At 36.2% G+C, this 19,210-nt stretch overlaps 1 protein-coding gene across 1 annotated transcript in view; it reads left to right on the forward strand.

The window, feature by feature from the left end:
- Positions 1 to 2,732: 2,732 nt before the first annotated feature.
- The window catches only part of LOC132119299 (AT-rich interactive domain-containing protein 3A-like), a 28,107-nt gene continuing 11,629 nt past the window's right edge, over positions 2,733 to 19,210 (forward strand). Inside the window, exons 1-2 of the mRNA XM_059529140.1 lie at positions 2,733 to 3,215; positions 4,871 to 5,153. Of these exons, the coding sequence (XP_059385123.1) occupies positions 2,911 to 3,215; positions 4,871 to 5,153 (588 nt within the window). The 5' untranslated portion in view covers positions 2,733 to 2,910. The remainder of the gene's footprint in view (positions 3,216 to 4,870; positions 5,154 to 19,210) is intronic.

The raw sequence follows: 19,210 nt of genomic DNA on the forward strand, positions 1-19,210 counted from the left end.
ACTAGATTTGATTGCATATTCATATTAAACCTAGATTTGGCATTATCCAGTTATATTAAACGCTTAGCAACCTGTTTTATGTTCATATTGTGACACTTCTGTGTGATGTAAAGAGTATAATGTGTAAAGGTACTTACCAGGAATGGATAGTCCTGTGAAAAGTGGGCATTGGAGAATGTAACCAAACTGAGTTTATTAATATGTATTTGGCTATTGGCAAGACAAGGAATTTTTTATTTCAGTGGCACAACTTAAGAGGTTTTACGTTTTGATTAAAGATTACTTTATCAAATGTGTTTAGAGATAAACAAAAGCAGCTTCTCCAAAAACAGATCTAACATTGATAATAATCCTGAGATCTCAAAGCTGGAGTAAAAAATGTCACCAGACCAGAACCTCTCGGTTTCATTTCCATTCCTCTGCGTTTGCACATATAAAAGAGGCTGTGCAGTCATGCACTACAGCGACTGGAGATATTAAAGTGTCAACCTTTTCAACTTCTTTGTCTTTATCAGTTTGCACGTTCTACTCGGTCACATGCCTAAAAGAAAAAAAACTAGTTGGTGTTCTTTGTGCATATTCATGATTATCAGTTTCTGGTCAGCCAGGAGTGAGTCATAGATGTTATATTGAATGTATGGTGTAAATGCATGGGTTTCAGATCCCTATGATGAATCTGGATGTAGGCCGGCTTGTCGCTCGTTATCAGTGTGGAATTAGACCTTTAGTGCTGCCTTTGCTTTATCTCCAGTGTTTGCTCAGAATTCACAATCGACAGCGCCCCCATACATCTCTGCTTTAACCCGTACACTTCTGGTGTACGCCAGATATCATCCTTTAAAATATCTTTTCTATTCACTATAAGATAAAAAAAAGAAACTCATACAGGTTTGAAATGGCTTGAGGGTGAGTAAATGACCATTTTAATTTTGGAAAAAACTATACAGTCTACTTACAGAAGGGACTGCATGATAAAACTATTCTAATCATGATTGTGATTTCTGCTCCTCTCAGTTTATTAAGCATAATCGTCTGTGATATTTGCCCACTGGTTATATATCCTAAAAACATTTATCTATAATTTGGTATTTACATTATCTTGTATTGGTAACAAGTTAACATGGTTGCCAGATGTTAAGGTTAAATCCTACAATCAAAGCTTTTTTTTCTTCTTAAATCGATACTGTCCAGTGGTTTACTTGCTCTTCTCAACCTGCCAACCGTGCGCACACACACTCTCTCTGCATTACAAGAAAAGTGCTTATTAACTGAAAACGCCAGCAAACATGTTAAGTTAGTGGTCTCTGAGTTATTCTGCTCAAATAAAAGTACAATACAGCCGATCTAGATGTTATATTAGAAACCCCATCGTATTAGAGTATAATGTTATACATGTACATACATTTAAAATAATAATAATAATTAAAATACAACAATACAACTGGAGAATTGACGTTTAAAACGAATCATCACAGTTTTGTAAAAATGGTCCATATTGAACCTGATCAGTCCAGTTTGATTTAGGAGTAAATTGTTCAATTGATTGAACTGAATCAAAGATTCATTTAAAATATTTGACTAAAATAATCTCATCTTCTATTATTAACTCATTAATGGATTTCAGTGTATACAGGGAATAAAGACTATTTAGATTGTTTTCTCATGCGAAGCTGTTGCTTCGCTTCAGAAGACATTTTGATACAACTAATTAACAATTCTGGGGCTGAAAACAAAAATAAATCTTATTTAATAATCAATTAATTATATATTTTATACACAAACATTTAAATTGCACTTGCAGCTTTTTATGTCAACTTTTAAATGGAGATTGTTTCTACTCAGATTTGATAGAAATATAAACATTTAAATATTTATTCAAACATTAAGACAACTGGTTAAGTTTTAAATATTTAAAATATATATATATATATATATATATATATATATATATATATATATATATATATTCAAACATTATATAAACATTATTCAAACATATATATACACCACATTTAGGGACAATGAATGGCTTTCCTGAGGAAAATGTGACATTATATGCCATCTATTGTTTACAAGCTGTTTGATTCTGTTCTTTCTTTCAACAACTTTTGATATTCATTCATGTTTATTTCTTGCTATAACTAGTAGTAAAGTGGAAGAGATGATCGGTTCATGTGTCACTTGAAATGAGACCACTACAGTGATCCGTCAAACTATATTAAAGCATATCAAAACCACATTTATTGTTTGTAGTTTGTGATCAAATTGACAGAATTTGATGGCTGAGACATTGCTTCATTTTAAAAGTAACAAAGCACAAAGCTTATTGCAATCATTGGATGGCAGGTGCTTCAAATATATAGTGAGGTTCACACATCAGCCGAAAACATCACCGACTAAAAGATTGATCTTGAGATATAAGAATCCATATCAGTTTCAATTAAAATGAGAAATCGATATTGCTAATACAGTGTCCACAAAGCTGACATGTTTAGCTGTTGTAGTTTATCCACGTTGTGCGCACAATAGCTGCTGACAGCCGAGAAATGCTAATTAACTGTTGCGGTTTCGGTCATTGATTTTGGCTTCCAAAACTATTTCAGTCGAAACTGAAAAGTGTTATTTCGACCCAAATATTTTTGGTTGCTGAAATTTCGCTGCAGTGCCAATTTTTAGATATCAAATATTTTAAATTAACATTTTATCATTTTTCTTTCTCAGGTAGGCCCTGTGTGTGGGGGTCATCATCCCCTTATCTGTCTGCTGGTGTCTGTTGAGTAGAAGACCAACACTTCCTGTTTCCTGAAGCCCTGCCTTCTGGATCCGGTTTATAGAAAGTAGTCCGGTCTGTTTTCAGCTGCGGGGGGAAGTGAAGGGGCCTGAATCCTAGCGTGTCCTGTTTGCCAGGCAATGAAGCTGCAGGCGGTGATGGAGAACCTGCACAGACAGCAGAGAGCCAAACTGCTGATGGAGCAGGCGGGGCAATCACATAGCCCCGCCCCCGTAGGGGAGGAGCTGAAAGCAATCTCTGTCTCTGAAACCGAGCAGGCACAGATGGTGGCGCTGGCAGCAATGCGTGCAGTAGCAGCTGGACTTCAGAGAGCCGACAGCCCTATGTCTGAACACAGCAGTGGAGGAGATGATGAGGAGGAGGATGAAGAGGAAGGGGAGGAGCAATACAAGGATATGATGGGGTCTGATGAGGAAGAACAGATGTAAGTTGGCTGTCATATGCAAATGAAAGCAAATAAGTTATTGGCTGCTACTTGAGTTGGATGTTTTTTTTTATGGCATTATGTTGTGCTGAATTTGTGACATTAGCCAGGTTTCCATCTAAAGTTGTGAATTTAACTTATGTGCAAAATTGGAATATTGGACAAAACATTTGCGAACAAGCATCGTTTCCTTCCAACAATTCAAAGAGAACAAAATGGTCACTTCCTGATAAACTGGCACTATAATTTTCCTATATAAATTACTTCCACCTCAGAACGAGCAGACGAAGCCCGATAAATGTGGTTACTGCTTTCGGAGGTGGATGCTGCTGTTTGGGAACGCAGTCATTTAACAGTGCTGAGAGGCAATTATACAGAAACAGACTTTGTCCATATGTGACACTGGAACACAAAACCAGTCTTGTGTCAATTCTTCTAAATTTAGATTTAAATACACTTTATAAAATACACTTTCCATTGATGTATGGTTTGTTAGGATCGGACAATATTTGACTACTATTTGAAAATCTGGAATCTGAGGGTGCAAAAAAATCAAAATACTGAGAAAATCGCCTTTGAATTTGTCCAAATGAATTCTTAGAAATACATATTACTAATAAAAAATTTAGTTTTGATATATTTAAGGTAGGAAATTCACAAAATATCTTCATGGATCATAATCTTTACTTAATATCCTAATGGCATAAATGAAAAATCAATAATTTTGACCCATGCAATGTTTTTTTGGCTATGGCTAAAAATATACCCCAGCGACTTAAGACTGGTTTTGACTTAAGACGGTTAGTCAGGATTTGCCGTCCCCTACTTTTTTGATTCGCTTGGAGAAATTTATTTGCAAAATGCATATCCATCTACAATTATTCGCATTAACACTTTTTCGCACAATTCAAAAACCACTTCAAGTGAGCGTAAAAAAAAGCATTTCCATCACGCAATTCTGATGCGATACTTCAAAATGCACATAAAAGCAGGGTGATGGAAACACAGCTATTGTTGCATATACATGTGTTAAAGGGTTAAAGGGTCATTACAAACACCGGTCAGAAGTTTGGAATATTTACGTTTTTTTTTTTCCGTTGTCACTTATGATCACCAAAGCTGAATTTGAGTAAAAACTATAATACTGTGATATATAATTACAGTATAATAAAATAAATAAAAAATATAAAACTGTTTGTTCATAAATATGTTTATAAATATGTTTTAAAATGTAATTTATTCCTGTGATGCAAAGCTGAATTTTCAGCATCATTTCTCCAGTCTTCAGTGTTACACGATCCTTCAGAAATCATTCAATATGCTGATTCTCTGTTCAAGAAACATTTCTTCTTATTATCAATGTTGGATTATTTTGTGGAAACTATGATGCACTACCATTCAAAAGTTTGGAGTAAGTGTAGAACGGAAAGGAATTAATATTTGTATACAGCAAGGATGCGTTAAATGGATCAAAGGTGACTGTTAAGGCATTTATAACGTTTTGTATTTGTTAATATTTGTATTTCAAATGCTTTCTTTGTATCATTTTGAAAGATCATGTGACACTGAAGTAGCAATGTTTCATTCATTTTAATGAATTGCCTGAATTCATAACCGTCCCTCTGTAACATTTCATCTCATGTGTTCCTGCGCAGAAAAAGGAAATGGGATGAAGATGACTTTGAGGGTGAGATGGAAGATGACTATGAAGATGATCTAGGTGACGAAGGGCTACCGTCGGGCCGTGAGGCCGTCACCCCAGGCAGAGGCATCCTCCTCTTACCCCACCGTCATTTACACCCTCACTCCCAGCTGCTGAAGGCTCGGCCTGGTTCTGAAAGTGAACCGCGGGCATTGCCTCACCCCGCTCATTCATCCCACGGGCCGCTTCATGGACAGGACCACGCAGACTGGACCTATGAGGAGCAGTTCAGACAGGTCAGAAATTAACTTCTACACTAAAGGGCAATATTTCTCTCTTGGATTGCCTTCCAGGGGCATTTTTTTTAGCTTTGTAAGGGTAATATTTACTCAAGTTTCTTTCTTCTGTTGAACACAAAAGAAGATATTTTGAAGAATATTGGTAACCACACAGTTTCCATAGTATGGAAAACAAATAGAATGGAAGTCAGTGGCTACTAGCAACAGTTGAATTATTTACTTATTTAGTGTTCAACAGAAAAAGGACATTTATACAGGGTTTGGAACAATATGAGGGTGAGAAAATGAGGACAATGTTTTCACATCTGGGTGAACTATCCCTTTAAATTTAACCAGTTACTGCAATTAATCACAATACTATAGACCGTTACCAGTCACATTGTTTCCAACATCAACAAAAGCCATCTTTACACTGCAAAGGTGCATCAGACGTTGCATCTGACATGGTGCTTATGTTTATTTACACATGCTGCTCATGTACATTAATTTACACTCAAATTGCATGATGTAAATATGTTTTTATAAAACAGGACCTCATTAGAGGGTGAATCATTATTGCTCTTGATATTGTAATAATGATTGAAGTCAATAAATAGAAAGTCTTTTTCTGGTAATATGCAAATTTCTTTTGACAAATTATAAAATCAAGACATCACATTGGTTATTTCAGTGGCATGCAAAACAAAATATTTTTTTTAAACTAGGAATAAATTATATAAAGAAAGCAACGGTCCATGACTTCAGTCTAATGCGAGTTATGCACTTTTCCTAAAACCCCCGTTATAATCACTGAAGCTGTCTACACTGCAAAATTATTCCTACTTACACATTTTCTGGATTTATACTTTATTATGATTAGAGAATTCATTAATTCATTTTTTTTTTTTTGCCACTTATCATGAATTTTGAAGGAATTATTGTTAACTTTGGTTTTTGCCCCGAGCCCTCATCAGACCCTGGTGGACAGGGTTATTCTAACCTGAAACAGGTCCTGCTACAATGACATTAGTCTAAAAACATATATAGACCGGGTAAACACTCGGATGGTTGCAGGTGTGTAGGATAAATGTTGTGTAAAGAATAGAAATTGTTGTATTCACTAGTCCTATTGCAAATATTTATCTGGAATTGCAGCATATTATTGTACTGACATTGTTTGATATAGCAGCGTTACAGTCTAATGACCTTCTTCAGGGATCGTGCCCGAAGATGTTTGTTGAAGCTAATGTTAATTTAATATTTGCAAGCAATGACCGAGAGCAGGCCTTGAGGAAATAACTTGAATAATGTATCTGGGGCTTAAGCTCTAATGTTTTATGCGGAGTGTGGTTTTTCTTGCTATGATGCCATGTGACTGAAAATAAAGGACGTTTTAAGACACATTTACTGATTATCTCAGAACATGAAGCCAAATGCCGGATCATGAAGAATCCCACACATGCATATTTGTTGATTTCTCAAAATGAACTTTGAATATTGAAGGTCTCTGGCTCCTACACACAGAAAGAGTTCGGTAGCCCTGCTATTTGAGACAATGAAGAGTCTTCGTCTGGAGCTGAGGTGATGACGACAAAACCTGTCAATCAGCTGTGTTATGCACTGCCAGCCAAATAAAAAAACACACTTAAAACAGTTTAATGTGTGTTCCCCTGCTGCATTAAAGAGTTTAAATTAAGATAATAAAATGACAAATCAAACGCAGGTAACGGATCATTTGGCCGGTCTATTGTATTTACACGGCAAGACTGAATGCACAGATCTATTTTGACACATCAGATTTTTTTAGTTTTTTGTCATCAGCAGGTGACAAAGATGGACCTGATACTCTGTAGTTTCTCCTGTACTGGAGAAAGGCTGGTATTGGTATGTTTTTAACATTGAAGTATCAGGTACAGGTACTTTTGAAAACACTAGACCGTAAGATCATTTGTGGCTGATCTATGGAACTGAAAGGCAACATGCAGTAGTACTATTGTGATTATGTTCCATGCCTTTGTAATACTGCTTTCCCATAATGACTGTTTCATGTGCTCCAGAAGTGCTGTGACGTCTGTACCCTTCTTGGGGAATTTTTAAACCAAGATTTCTGATTAAGGAGCATTGCGGGTTATTATTTTTTTGAATTATCAAGTTGGATTTGATCATTTTGTACCCTGCTTTTGAGTACAAGGTCATGTGATTTGCATGTGCTGGGCATGTGATGTGCAGGTGTTTACAACAGAAATGCTATTGGGGCTTTAGCATTCAGTTCCAAGTATGATCTTCATATCAAGTCGTTGCCAGAAGACGTGAGTATTATGGGCAGTTATGCAATCAGGGGTCAAGCCATGCAGCGTTGTCTATACGTTGAGATGTTGCACAATGATTGCGTGGTACTTGATTGGTTGTATAATGAATACTTTACACCCCTGCTTGAGTTCTGAATTTGAGAATGTGAAACTGGAAGATACGCCCAGTTGCAACAACACACTAATGTTTGTAGACATATTTGCTTGTTGCCTCGTGACAATAGTTTGTTTGGTGTAGTTTCTGCTTCCGTACATGTGGAAAGGATTGAGGCCCATGGTTTATTTTGGGCGGGTGGGTGGGGGCAGTGAGGAATGTGCCTGAGGGAAAGTGCTAATCTGGACCCTGCCAGAAAAAAAAAACCGCCATACTCTTTATCGGCCGTCACAGCTGGAACCTTTCCAAACTGAACTCTGGCACACTTTAACAAATAAAACCCATGACTCATTTTTGCGGGTCTTAAAAAGTCTTAATTCACCCTTCCACAAATTCTTAGTCTTAAATCAGAGCAGAAGGTCTTAGGACTGGTTTCACAGTCAGGGGTTAGACTAAGACCGGTTTAGGCCATAGTTCAGTGTCTTTTTATAAACATTCCTAAAAAAAAACCATTATGTGCATTTTGAGACCAAACAGTGGCACTCAAATATATTTTAAGATATGGCAGTGCAAGTTTCTTTCAATTAAAACAGCTCAGACATGTATTTTAGTCTGGGACTAGGCTTAGGCCATGTCTGTGAAACCTGGTGTTAAATTCATAAAGTCATGGCATTAAATGTTGCATGCACTGCAATAAAAAAATCTTCAGTATTTTTGTCCTGTTTTTCAACGGAAATATCCTTAAATTAAGATACATTTGCTTGAGATGCAAAAAAGATGTAAAAAGCTGCGAAGTCCTGGCTTTTTGAGAAATTAAGTTTAAAACCAGAACAGGTATCTGTCGATGGGGAATAAAAACTTTTACTTTGAATTAAGTAGGTTTTTTTTTCTGAGCCCATTGGCAGATATTTGTTCTTTTTAATCACAAACACTTTATTTTGACCAATTTCAAGACGGCAAGATTTCTTATGTCATTTTGCTTCTCAAATATATATGCATCTCTGTTTCAAAATCTTTCGATATTTGTATATCTAGTGAGTAATCTTTAGAAACATGGAAAACAAGACAAATATAAAAAAAAATTCATTGTGATCAGATGGTCCAGTAAAAGCTGTTTTCATATTCTAGTAGTTTGAAACCGAGCTATTCAAACCTTAAGCTATTTATTTATTTTCGTCAAATTAATTAAAACGTAATGGAGATCAGTCGGAAGTTGTATTTATACTTTGATCTTTGAATTGTTGCTATACACATTGTGTTCCTTAAATTTCCTTTATGTAGTCTTAAAAAGGTCTTTAAATATTTAACTTCATAAACCCTGCAGAAACCTAAGTACAAGTCAGCCTGTCCTCCGGCGTTACACAGAACCTGTGAAAGGCTGACAGCTGCTCTTTTTCCTGCAGCAGCTGGGACACGGCCAAAATAAATGCAAAGCCACTGTGTCTCTGATTATGTTTGATACAGATATTAATTAATCGTGTTTTAAGGCATGCTGCCAAATCCTCTAGCATAACTATCTGTTCCTGCCATAAAGTGAATTTGAAAAAAACAACAGATTTATTCACTGGTATCAAAAATGGCATGTCGTAATCATTCACGCAATGAGATGGTTTTAGTACTGTTGTCTGCTGCTGGCCAAGTTTGTGGTTTTAATTCATTGGGATTGATGTGATTTGCCTTTTTTCTATTCTATGTTGTCAAATCTTGTAAGTAAGATACAAGAAAAGTCCGTTGTGGCAGATTTTTTTTCGTATGCAAATTGTGCTCTCGGTGCAGCCAGGTGGTTTCTGTTTCTGTTTAACTAAATCATTTTCTGAGCAGGATTTTATTTGAAGCAGTTATTCATTTGAAAGCCTTTGACCATGCATTCTATTTTAATGTTGCAAGTTGCTACAGTACGTGGAAACCCTAAACACTCCACAGTTGATCGGATTTCAAGGGAGTGTCTCTGATTTCATCATTGTCACTTACTACATCAGTTATAGCACGGCATGGTGATAAAGAGCCAAGAAAGTCAAATCTAAATAGCTCTTCTAGCTTCTTCTAAATATATGCTACAATGTGATGGTTTGTTGCATTAATATAATTCATACTGCATCTGTTTCATTGCTCTGTGGTTTAAGGTGGCACTAGCCTTCCCATGCAACTGGATTTGAGAATTTAATTCATTTTATCATAAACCAACTGGATGCATTGTTATTCTTCAATAAGAGGCTTTCATTATATCAAATATGAAGAGAAAAAAAAATCATTATCTAGCTCTATAAAATGTTACACTTCTTCCTCTCACACTAACTTCCTGAGAAAAAGAGAAGTACCATTCGATGTCCGCTGTAAACCTGAACAGCAGGACAAATGGAGCCCAGATGGACAGTAAAGAAAAGAGCTCTTTAAAAATTAATCACACCCTCTACAGTCGGTTGCCATTTAGTGGTTTTAACATTAAACATTGATTTGCTCACTGCAAACTGAGGGGAGGAGAGCCATTTAAATGCACCAAGCTGAAGTGAAGCTTGGATTTGAATATATGTATTCTTTACATGATTTAGTTGCAGTTTTGATCCATCAGTATATTCCACTAGCTTCAGAGATTTCATGCATTGTCAGAATTGACATGCACTCTTGCTATTTATGCTCTATCATCAGTTGGTTACCATCGTTTGAGCAGTTGCTGAATTCCCATTCAACACTTCTTAATTGGTTTTGGTATCGTCACTTGTGTTTTTGTCCGACAAACAGATGTTAAATCATTGTATAATGTTGCTAATTACATTTTGTTATTGTCACTATTTTTATTGTTTGAACTTCTGTTCAATTTTCATAAACTCTCTTGCTAATTATGTTCCTTATCATCGCTTGACCAGTTGGTGGATTGCTATAAACTCCTGCTAATTATGTTCGGTATGTCACGTTTTTATAGGGCTGCGCAATATTTTATAATTTATTTTTTATATACACCTCATCAGAATTATTGCACTTTCACAAGCACAAATCAAGAGAACATCGACTCACATGGTTTGCTTGTGGATTTGGTTGCAGCAAACTAGTGGTCAAACGATTGATCGCGATTTAATCTCATTCCAAAATAAGTTTTTGATTGCATTTTACATGTATGTGTATATTTATTATGTATATTTAAATACACACATACAGTATATTTTTGGTACAAATATTTACGTTTATATATTCATATTCTTATATTTTATATATTAAAAAGAAATAAAAAATAAAAGTGAAAGTGACGTGACATACAGCCAAGTATTGTGACCCATACTCGGAATTCGTGCTCTGCTTTTAACCCATCCAAAGTGCACACACACTTAAATATATAAATAAATTAATATGTAAACAACCTATTTTTCTTAAATATATCATGCATGCATGTGTTTGTATTTATATATACATAATAAATATACACAGTAAACACACATTATGTAAAGAAAAACGTTTATTTTGGATGCGATTAATCGTGATTAATCGTTTGACAGCAGCAAACAGCGTAAACGATAGCATGAAAGAAAACAGACGGGCTGTTTTACGCTTTTATTTAAGCAGAATATCGCATAAACTCCAGTTTACATGTTTGTCAGGTGTTTTTTTTTTTCAATAATGTAGAAAGATCATGTGCACAAGGTTGCCAGGTTGGGATAATTTCGTATACCATTGAAAATGTATTTAAGAAAAAAACTCTGATTAAGGGATTTGGAAATGGTGATGATGATTAAGATGCGATTTATCGTCCAGTCCTGCGTATTCCAGCTCCCACTCTTTGTTTAAACAAATAACGTTCTCCCGATGTAAAACATATCAGTGCCTGATTTGCCTAATTCACAGATTTGCTTCCACCGCTGACCTATTAACAGTCAACCGTTTACTTATTCCCATCACAGAAAAAAAGTTCTACACAGTGAATAAATGAAGTTGTGTTGTTAATGTAGATGTGACGTCATGTATTCATATTTAGTTTCAGACAGACATCTCCCAAAGGCCTTCTGCCATTCAAACAGGTTTAACTGCACAGATAACTCACTCATGTCCAAGCGGGAGAACGAGCACTTGTAGACAGGAATTGCTGTTATGGAGGCTCGGGCCTCTAGACTCTGGAATATAAACAAAGATGGACGGAAAGCTTAGGCTAGCATCATTTCCATTGTATCACACTTCTCATGAGTCATTCTATGATTTAGGGTACATTTCACATCAGGAAAAAGGTACTGTACAAACAATATGCCTTCTCAGTAAAACAACTATTGGTTTCAGTTTATGTATTGTATCAGCATAACCTATCTGCTATTTTCCAAGCTTAATCATTAAACACCATTTTGATATCATAAAGAAAAACATGTTTTCCTTGGTGATGGGATAAACTGCATGGGTTGACAGGTAACATAGTTGATAATTTTACCATTTTGACTCATTATTTTAATGTCAGAATTTTGTCTGGTCGACTAATGTTATTTGATTCAGGTTAACCTCACATTTGAATATTTATTTGAATCAAAATCATAAAAATATTGTAAACCATAACAATGTGCCCAACATTGTTGATTTGCAATTAATAAACTCCTTGGAAATTGGTCACTGGAGATCAAATATAGAAAACATCAAGAGGGCATTTACCATAATTCATCCACCACAGAAGACCATTTATTTTGTCAAAAGGGTTTGATTAGTAACATGGTTGACAATATTTGTGGACATGAGTAAAATGAAGAATTTTCTTATTTGAAAGAAAATGTAATTTAAAATCCGCCTATTGTTCTAATGCATTTGGATTCTAGAAATAAATGTAAAATAGATACTCCAAATTATGTAATGAATGAAACTTTTTGTCCATCAACCTGGAGTGTCTTTCATCTCTAAGAAGTTTTCTTCCCTGTAATATACTTGTTTCTTTCAACCAAGAGTCAGGGTTTTTTCAGTACATGTGGTTTGAGTTGGTTCTAAATTTAGTATAATCTGTACATTTTATTTATGAATCATGTTTTCTCTGTGAAACCATTCGCCCACACAGATTTTGCACACAAGCGTTTGCATACACAGCGTTTGTGAATGAGACCTGAGGAGAGGGTTGGTGGAAGAATTTGTGATCAGAAGTCAAATGTTTATATATATTGTATATATGTAACATTGTTTTATGAATTGTTTTAGTAATAAAATAACCCTGATAGGAAGTGTACATGGTTCAGCATGCAATAAATTACTTTTACAATACCAAATGTAAGCTCATAGCTGATAGTCCCTCCCTTTTGTTCTCTTTATTTCTGTCAGAGCAAGTATCTCAAATTTAAAGTTAATTTTGTCATCTGTGTTGTTCATTGTCTGTGGAATTTTTTGCTGTTTGTGTGACTTCTGACATGAGAACTTTTAATTTCATGACTGGTGGGTTCAATAAATTGCTTAATTCTGGTGTGATAATTCAATTTAGGTAGTGTTTGGAAAATGTGGCTCCTGTCATAATTAAGGTCCTTCAGGCATTCATGAGTTTGTCAGAAATATTGCTTTAGTTAACACCGTAGGACCAAATAATGTACCATTTTTATGTTACATTTTTAATTCAAGTTTCAGTATTTTTTATTTGTCACATACATGGTTATAAGGAGAGCATATGACCAGCAGTGAAATGTAAGTCCGGTTCGCTCCATGGACAGTGCGATTATTAAACAATACAAACACAATAAAATTATATATAAATATGGTATGGAAAAAGTAAGATAAAAAGAATAAGTACAGTATAGGGCTGGGCGATAAGGACAAAAAGTCATATCCCGATATATTTAGGTTGAATATCGATATACGATATATATCCCGATATTTTTTCCGCAAAGTGTGAGCAAATGTTCAGTCAAAGTCAAAGCCAAATATGACGTCACAAGTAGTTTTATTGAAACCGGCCATTTCAGTGAACAGTTGCAAAATCGAATGAATAAATAGTAAACAGGTTTCTTCACCTGGTTCATAATTAAATGCTCAGCTGTTCAAATAACAATAAAATGTAAAAAAAAAAAAATACTGTATATACTGTAATAGGACAGGAGTACCTTTTTTTAAAATCAAAGCTCCATAAGGTGCACATTTAAATAAAAAAATATCTTAAATATAGCCTATAAAATAAAATAGGCCGATCTTTTTCCGAAATAAATATATTTATATGAGAAAAGTACAATATCAAAAATTTTTAGTTTTACAACTATAAAAGGCTTACTAAAATCCAACAACAGATTTTATTCTCCTTTCTAACAAATCCACAGATGCAAATAATGAACATTACAAAAGAATATGACAAACCCTAGTAACCTAAGGGCAGCATTTATATAAAGAAAGAACAAAATAAAGTATTCAGTTTAAGAACTTTTTTTTTAAACATCAGCTTGAGATTACCTTTTCCTTTTTGTTAACTCAATTTCTTATCTGAACAGCCTCAACCAGTTGCACAAGAAACAGATTATCAACTCAATAAACATTGAACAGTAATGCTGTCTTGAGGTAGACATTAGAAGACAGACAAGCGTATCCTCCTTCGTTTAAAGATTTTGTGCGAGAAACACCAGCCTGTCAACAGCATCCGGCTTCAGAGATGCTCTGTGGCAGGTCACGATATTGCCACTACAGCTGAAAACCCTTTCGGAGGGTGAACTGGTAGCTGGTACCAAGAGATACTTTTTTGCCAGGTGGCTCAGAGATGGAAAGAAAACTTCATGATCCTTCCACCACTTGAGAGGATAAGTGTCACTCTCCACACTTGCGGACTGCTAGTAACTTGACTGTTCATTTTCAATAGCCCCCCTCTTGGTTTGTGCAGTGGTGGTGGCTGTGTGCTTCTTGAAGAAGCTTGTCAGTCTCTTAGCTTTTGGTGCTACTGCTGCTTCTCCATCTGCAGGCTCAGGCACAGTGGGCACACATAGGCAAGGCGGTTGACAGCTGCTCTGATCAGCCAGTAGCGTCTCCACCTCCAAGACAGCTCTGTGCTTTAATGCATCGACTTTTTCACTTGGGATGTAGGTGGCCCTGAACCGAGGATCCACAAATTAAGCCGTCTCCAAAAGTTCAGTAGTGGCTGGGTCAGAATATTTGCTGTTGAGGTTATCAACAATGCTGGTCTTGATCGATTTACAAAGCTCGCTATCGCCCTCTTCACATGCCAGGAGACTTTCATTAAAAAGGTGCAGCACAGGTTTCACATATCATAGAGTAACGTACTCCTCACCTGATAAAGCATCAGTAAAGTCCTGGAGAGGTTTCAGGACCTTTTGGACTGCTTCTAGGACCTCTAAGTCCTGCCAGGTAGGGACAAGGTGCCTGGTTTTTTTGTCATTAGACAGGACTTTGGCCAGTGCTTCTTCCTGCTCCAGGACTCTCTCTATCATCTGCTGCCTGGATCCCCAGCGTGTGGCAGACTCGGTTATGAGTTGGTGACTTGGCAGACCCAGCTGAATCTGGACTTCAGCAAGATTTCTCCTTTTCTTCCAGCTGTACGAAAAACAGCTTACAATTCTTTTGCACAAAGAAATGGCCCGGGTGACACGCTTGTCATTCATGCCATGTCCTGTCAGAATCATAAAAAACTATTAAACAAATGTGCTTATGCGAGAAATTTGACTCTGGTTTCACTTTAACACATTCATACAACTAATCCAAAATCAAGCTTTAGAAATATTCTACATTAATATTATTTTCTCGTTTCATAGTTTATTTTTTTAATCAACACCAGTACTAATCATAAATATCAAATATTATATTTTTTTTTTCTGAATTTTAATCATGTAAGTGATTTTTATGTATTATTATTTTTGTATAATTTATAAATGATGACTATACTGTATGTACATTTACTCGTGTTCCGTTCTTGTTGTTGTTCTTAGTATTTAATATTTATGCTATTTATTAATGCTACTTCATATTTCTACTCCACTAAAAACTCCACAATGTTTAGGCATATGTGTCAACATTAGTTTCTAGTTACTTTGCAGTTTGCTATTTTTAATCCAGAGAAAAAAACTATAGTCTATCATAATAGCTAAATATATGTTACCTTGATGATAACAACAGGCTAACCAGCATTTTAAAGTCATAATTACCTCACCTTTACCAGCTGTAACATTAAAGTGGTAAATACATCAATGCATCACTAATTCTTATCCAATAACGGAAACCTAATAAATATGGTTCTGAAATCTACAATTCTGTATTGTAAATTATTTTACATTTAGCACTTTAAGTTTTGTGTTTTATTAATCTATTTAACCTATATTTAACAATACATACTGCATTTCAACGGACACCTGGCCAAGACAGCAGCATAAAACACAAAGTTGCAGACAGACACACAAAGGAAAATAAGGAAAAACTAACATTTTAATATGTTTTTGATTAAAGTAAAATATCTGAATACTCCTTACATCACTGCACTCACCTATGGGCTAGTTACACAAGATGGCGCCGGTGAGCTTCAGCGACGCGAGTGTGTGCATACTTATTTCCGGTCTTGCGACGCTCGCATTGACTGTAAGGGAAACTTACATACGAAACTTGGCTAGATGTATATAATTAATGATTCAAATTTAACAGCCGATAGTGGTATATCAAAAACATGGGGAAACATCCTCCCCACATTTTGCGTACCTCTGTGTGGAAATTCATCAAGATACAACGCGGAGATTGCGTTATTCTTCTGTTGATTATGCGATCAGCGTCAGGTCAGGTCCACGGGGATTTCTTCTTTCAAACACAAACCACTCAAATATGCAATACTTTTCATTTTCGAAGAGCTGGTTTTGTTCTGACTGTTATGTAAGATCAATGTTTCTGACTGTCAAACAAAACGCACAGAGATTTCTGATAAAGCATGTTTTATTAACTTTATTTGATAACATAATTTATAACTAACAGTACAATTAAACGTAATATAATTATGGTAGGTTTGCCTTAAATAAAAGATCGCTGTTTGCATTCATGTGTGTTTTTATCTACGTTTATTTGTTTTGTGAAAGATCTGCAGCATAAATCATTATCTGTCTATGAGCAGCCATGTATATTGTTATTCTTTTGCATTAATTATCAGATTAAACAGATATTAAAATTAGTCACATATTTTTTTACTATTTCAAATAATAAAATATGTTGTGAAAATAACGATGAAACAGACTGATGTATGTGTACAATTGAGAAATGTATACTTCTGAAGATAAATCGCAGCCCACGTCTCACAAGGTAAATATTTCATTAAAAAAAAATATATAATGCAAACATTTTCGAGAAATAAGTAATTTGTACATTCACATATTTGGTAAGATACAAATACATTATGTAGCTGTGTATACAAACCACGAGTTCAACTTTCATCTCGTGAACAGTAGGGAACATAGTGTAATTCATTCACCAGACCCAAACATACACAAGTTTCAAATCCACTGGCTAGTTAACATTTATAGTATAGTAATAATAGCAGTGTATATCTTATTTGCATTTGAAGTGATATTATAAATCCTGTAAACATATAGAAGGTAATATTTTGACTTCTCCGGTTCTCTGCACTGACGTTTAGCACAACCGGAAATATCTACGCACACACTCGCAAGACCGGAAATCCAAGATGGCGGAGATATGCAACTAGCCCATAGCCAAGTGCAGTCAGTGACCGAAGCACTGCATCCTCATCCACTCATTCAGCTCAACCGCTTTGACGATGTTGCTCCCGTTGTCGGTTGTTATAGCAACCAGATACTTTTCTTGGAGTTTCCAGCTTGCAATTGCGTCCTGCAGGGCCTCAGCTATGTGCTCACCGGTGTGATCCTGGGGGAAATAACTTGTTTGTAGACACGCTGTTTTCATCTCCCAGTCTTGAATGAAGTGAACTGTCACACTCATGTAAGGCTCACACGTCCTGCTCGACCACATATCGCTGGTCAACGCAAAATGGGTCACGTTAGCGAGCCGGTCAGCAAGGCTCTGTCTGATTTCAGTGTACATTTGTGGCAGTGCTTCTCGTGCAAAGTAGTTGCGACTGGGAAGCTCATATCTCGGGTCCATAGTTTTCAGTAGCTTTTGGAATCCACTTGACACTTTTCTTTTCATAAGGCACACTGCGGGAAAATGACGAATCCGAACCATCTCCAAATTAATTCAATTCAATTCAATTCAAGTTTATTTGTATAGCGCTTTTTACAATACAAATCGTTACAAAGCAACTTTACAGAAAATTATGTTTCTACAATATTTAGTAGTAGCTAGTAGTTTGTGCACGTTTGACAGGATTTTAGAAAAATAAAAATAATAATAATAATACAAGACGTAGTCAGCTAGATGATGAACTATCAATATTATTAATTAATAGTAATTATATGATGCAGTCACACATGTAGCAATAATTGTTAGTTCTGTTTGTTGATTCAAGGTTAGGATCATCTGGGGTCCTCTGAGGGTCAGCATCATCTCTTCTCAGGTGTTCTGGATCCAGACTGGAGCTTGTGTAAATCCTAGTTACCACGGGATGTAAATCCCGTGGCAAAACATAGAAACAAGATAGAGACATCATTAGCATAGCTGCTGATCCAACAAAGTAAAATTAGTTTAACCCAAGCTAAAGAATAAAAATGCAGATGCAACTACACTCACAATTTAAGAGATACATTATTCGAATGCTTGGCGAAAGAGATGCGTTTTTAATCTAGATTTAAACAGAGAGAGTGTGTCTGAACCCCGAACATTATCAGGAAGGCTATTCCAGAGTTTGGGAGCCAAATGTGAAAAAGCTCTACCTCCTTTAGTGGACTTTGCTATCCTAGGAACTACCAAAAGTCCAGCGTTTTGTGACCTTAGGGTGCGTGATGGGTTGTAGCGTGGTAGAAGGCTAGTTAGATACGCAGGAGCTAAACCATTTAGGGCCTTATAGGTAAGTAATGATAATTTGTAACAGATACGGAACTTAATAGGTAGCCAGTGCAGAGACTGTAAAATTGGGGTAATATGATCATATTTTCTTGACCTGGTAAGGACTCTAGCTGCTGCATTTTGGACTACCTGTAGCTTCTACCTCCTTCAAGCGATCTCTTCTTCAGTCATACCTTCGCTCATCACGTTATCAACTCCTCTCTTCACTTTGGAACATTTCCCTCAGCATTCAAGCAGGCTCGGGTAAGCCCACTGCTCAAGAAACCATCTCTAAATCCAGCACTTCTTGAAAATTACAGACCGGTATCCCTTCTTCCATTCATTGCAAAGACACTTGAGCGAGCTGTGTTCAACCAGTTTTCTATGTTCCTTGTACAGAACAACCTCCTGGACAGCAACCAATCTGGCTTCAAAAGTGGCCACTCAACTGAGACTGCTCTGCTCTCGGTTACTGAAGCCCTGCGACTAGCAAGAGCAGCTTCAAAATCCTCTGTACTCATCTTACTGGACCTTTCTGCTGCTTTTGACACCGTTAATCACCAGATTCTCCTGTCCACCCTCAGAAAGATGGGCATCTCTGGAACCGCACTCCTGTGGGTTAAGTCCTATCTCTCTGACAGATCCTTCAGTGTGTCTTGGAGGGGTGATGTTTCTAAGTCACAACACCTTGCTACTGGGGTTCCTCAAGGCTCAGTACTTGGACCACTTCTCTTCTCGATCTACATGACATCATTAGGATCTGTCATTCAGAAGCATGGCTTTTCTTATCACTGCTACGCTGA

This window comes from Carassius carassius, chromosome 38 (assembly GCF_963082965.1).
Source record: "Carassius carassius chromosome 38, fCarCar2.1, whole genome shotgun sequence".
In the NCBI taxonomy this organism is placed as follows: Eukaryota; Metazoa; Chordata; class Actinopteri; order Cypriniformes; family Cyprinidae; genus Carassius; species Carassius carassius.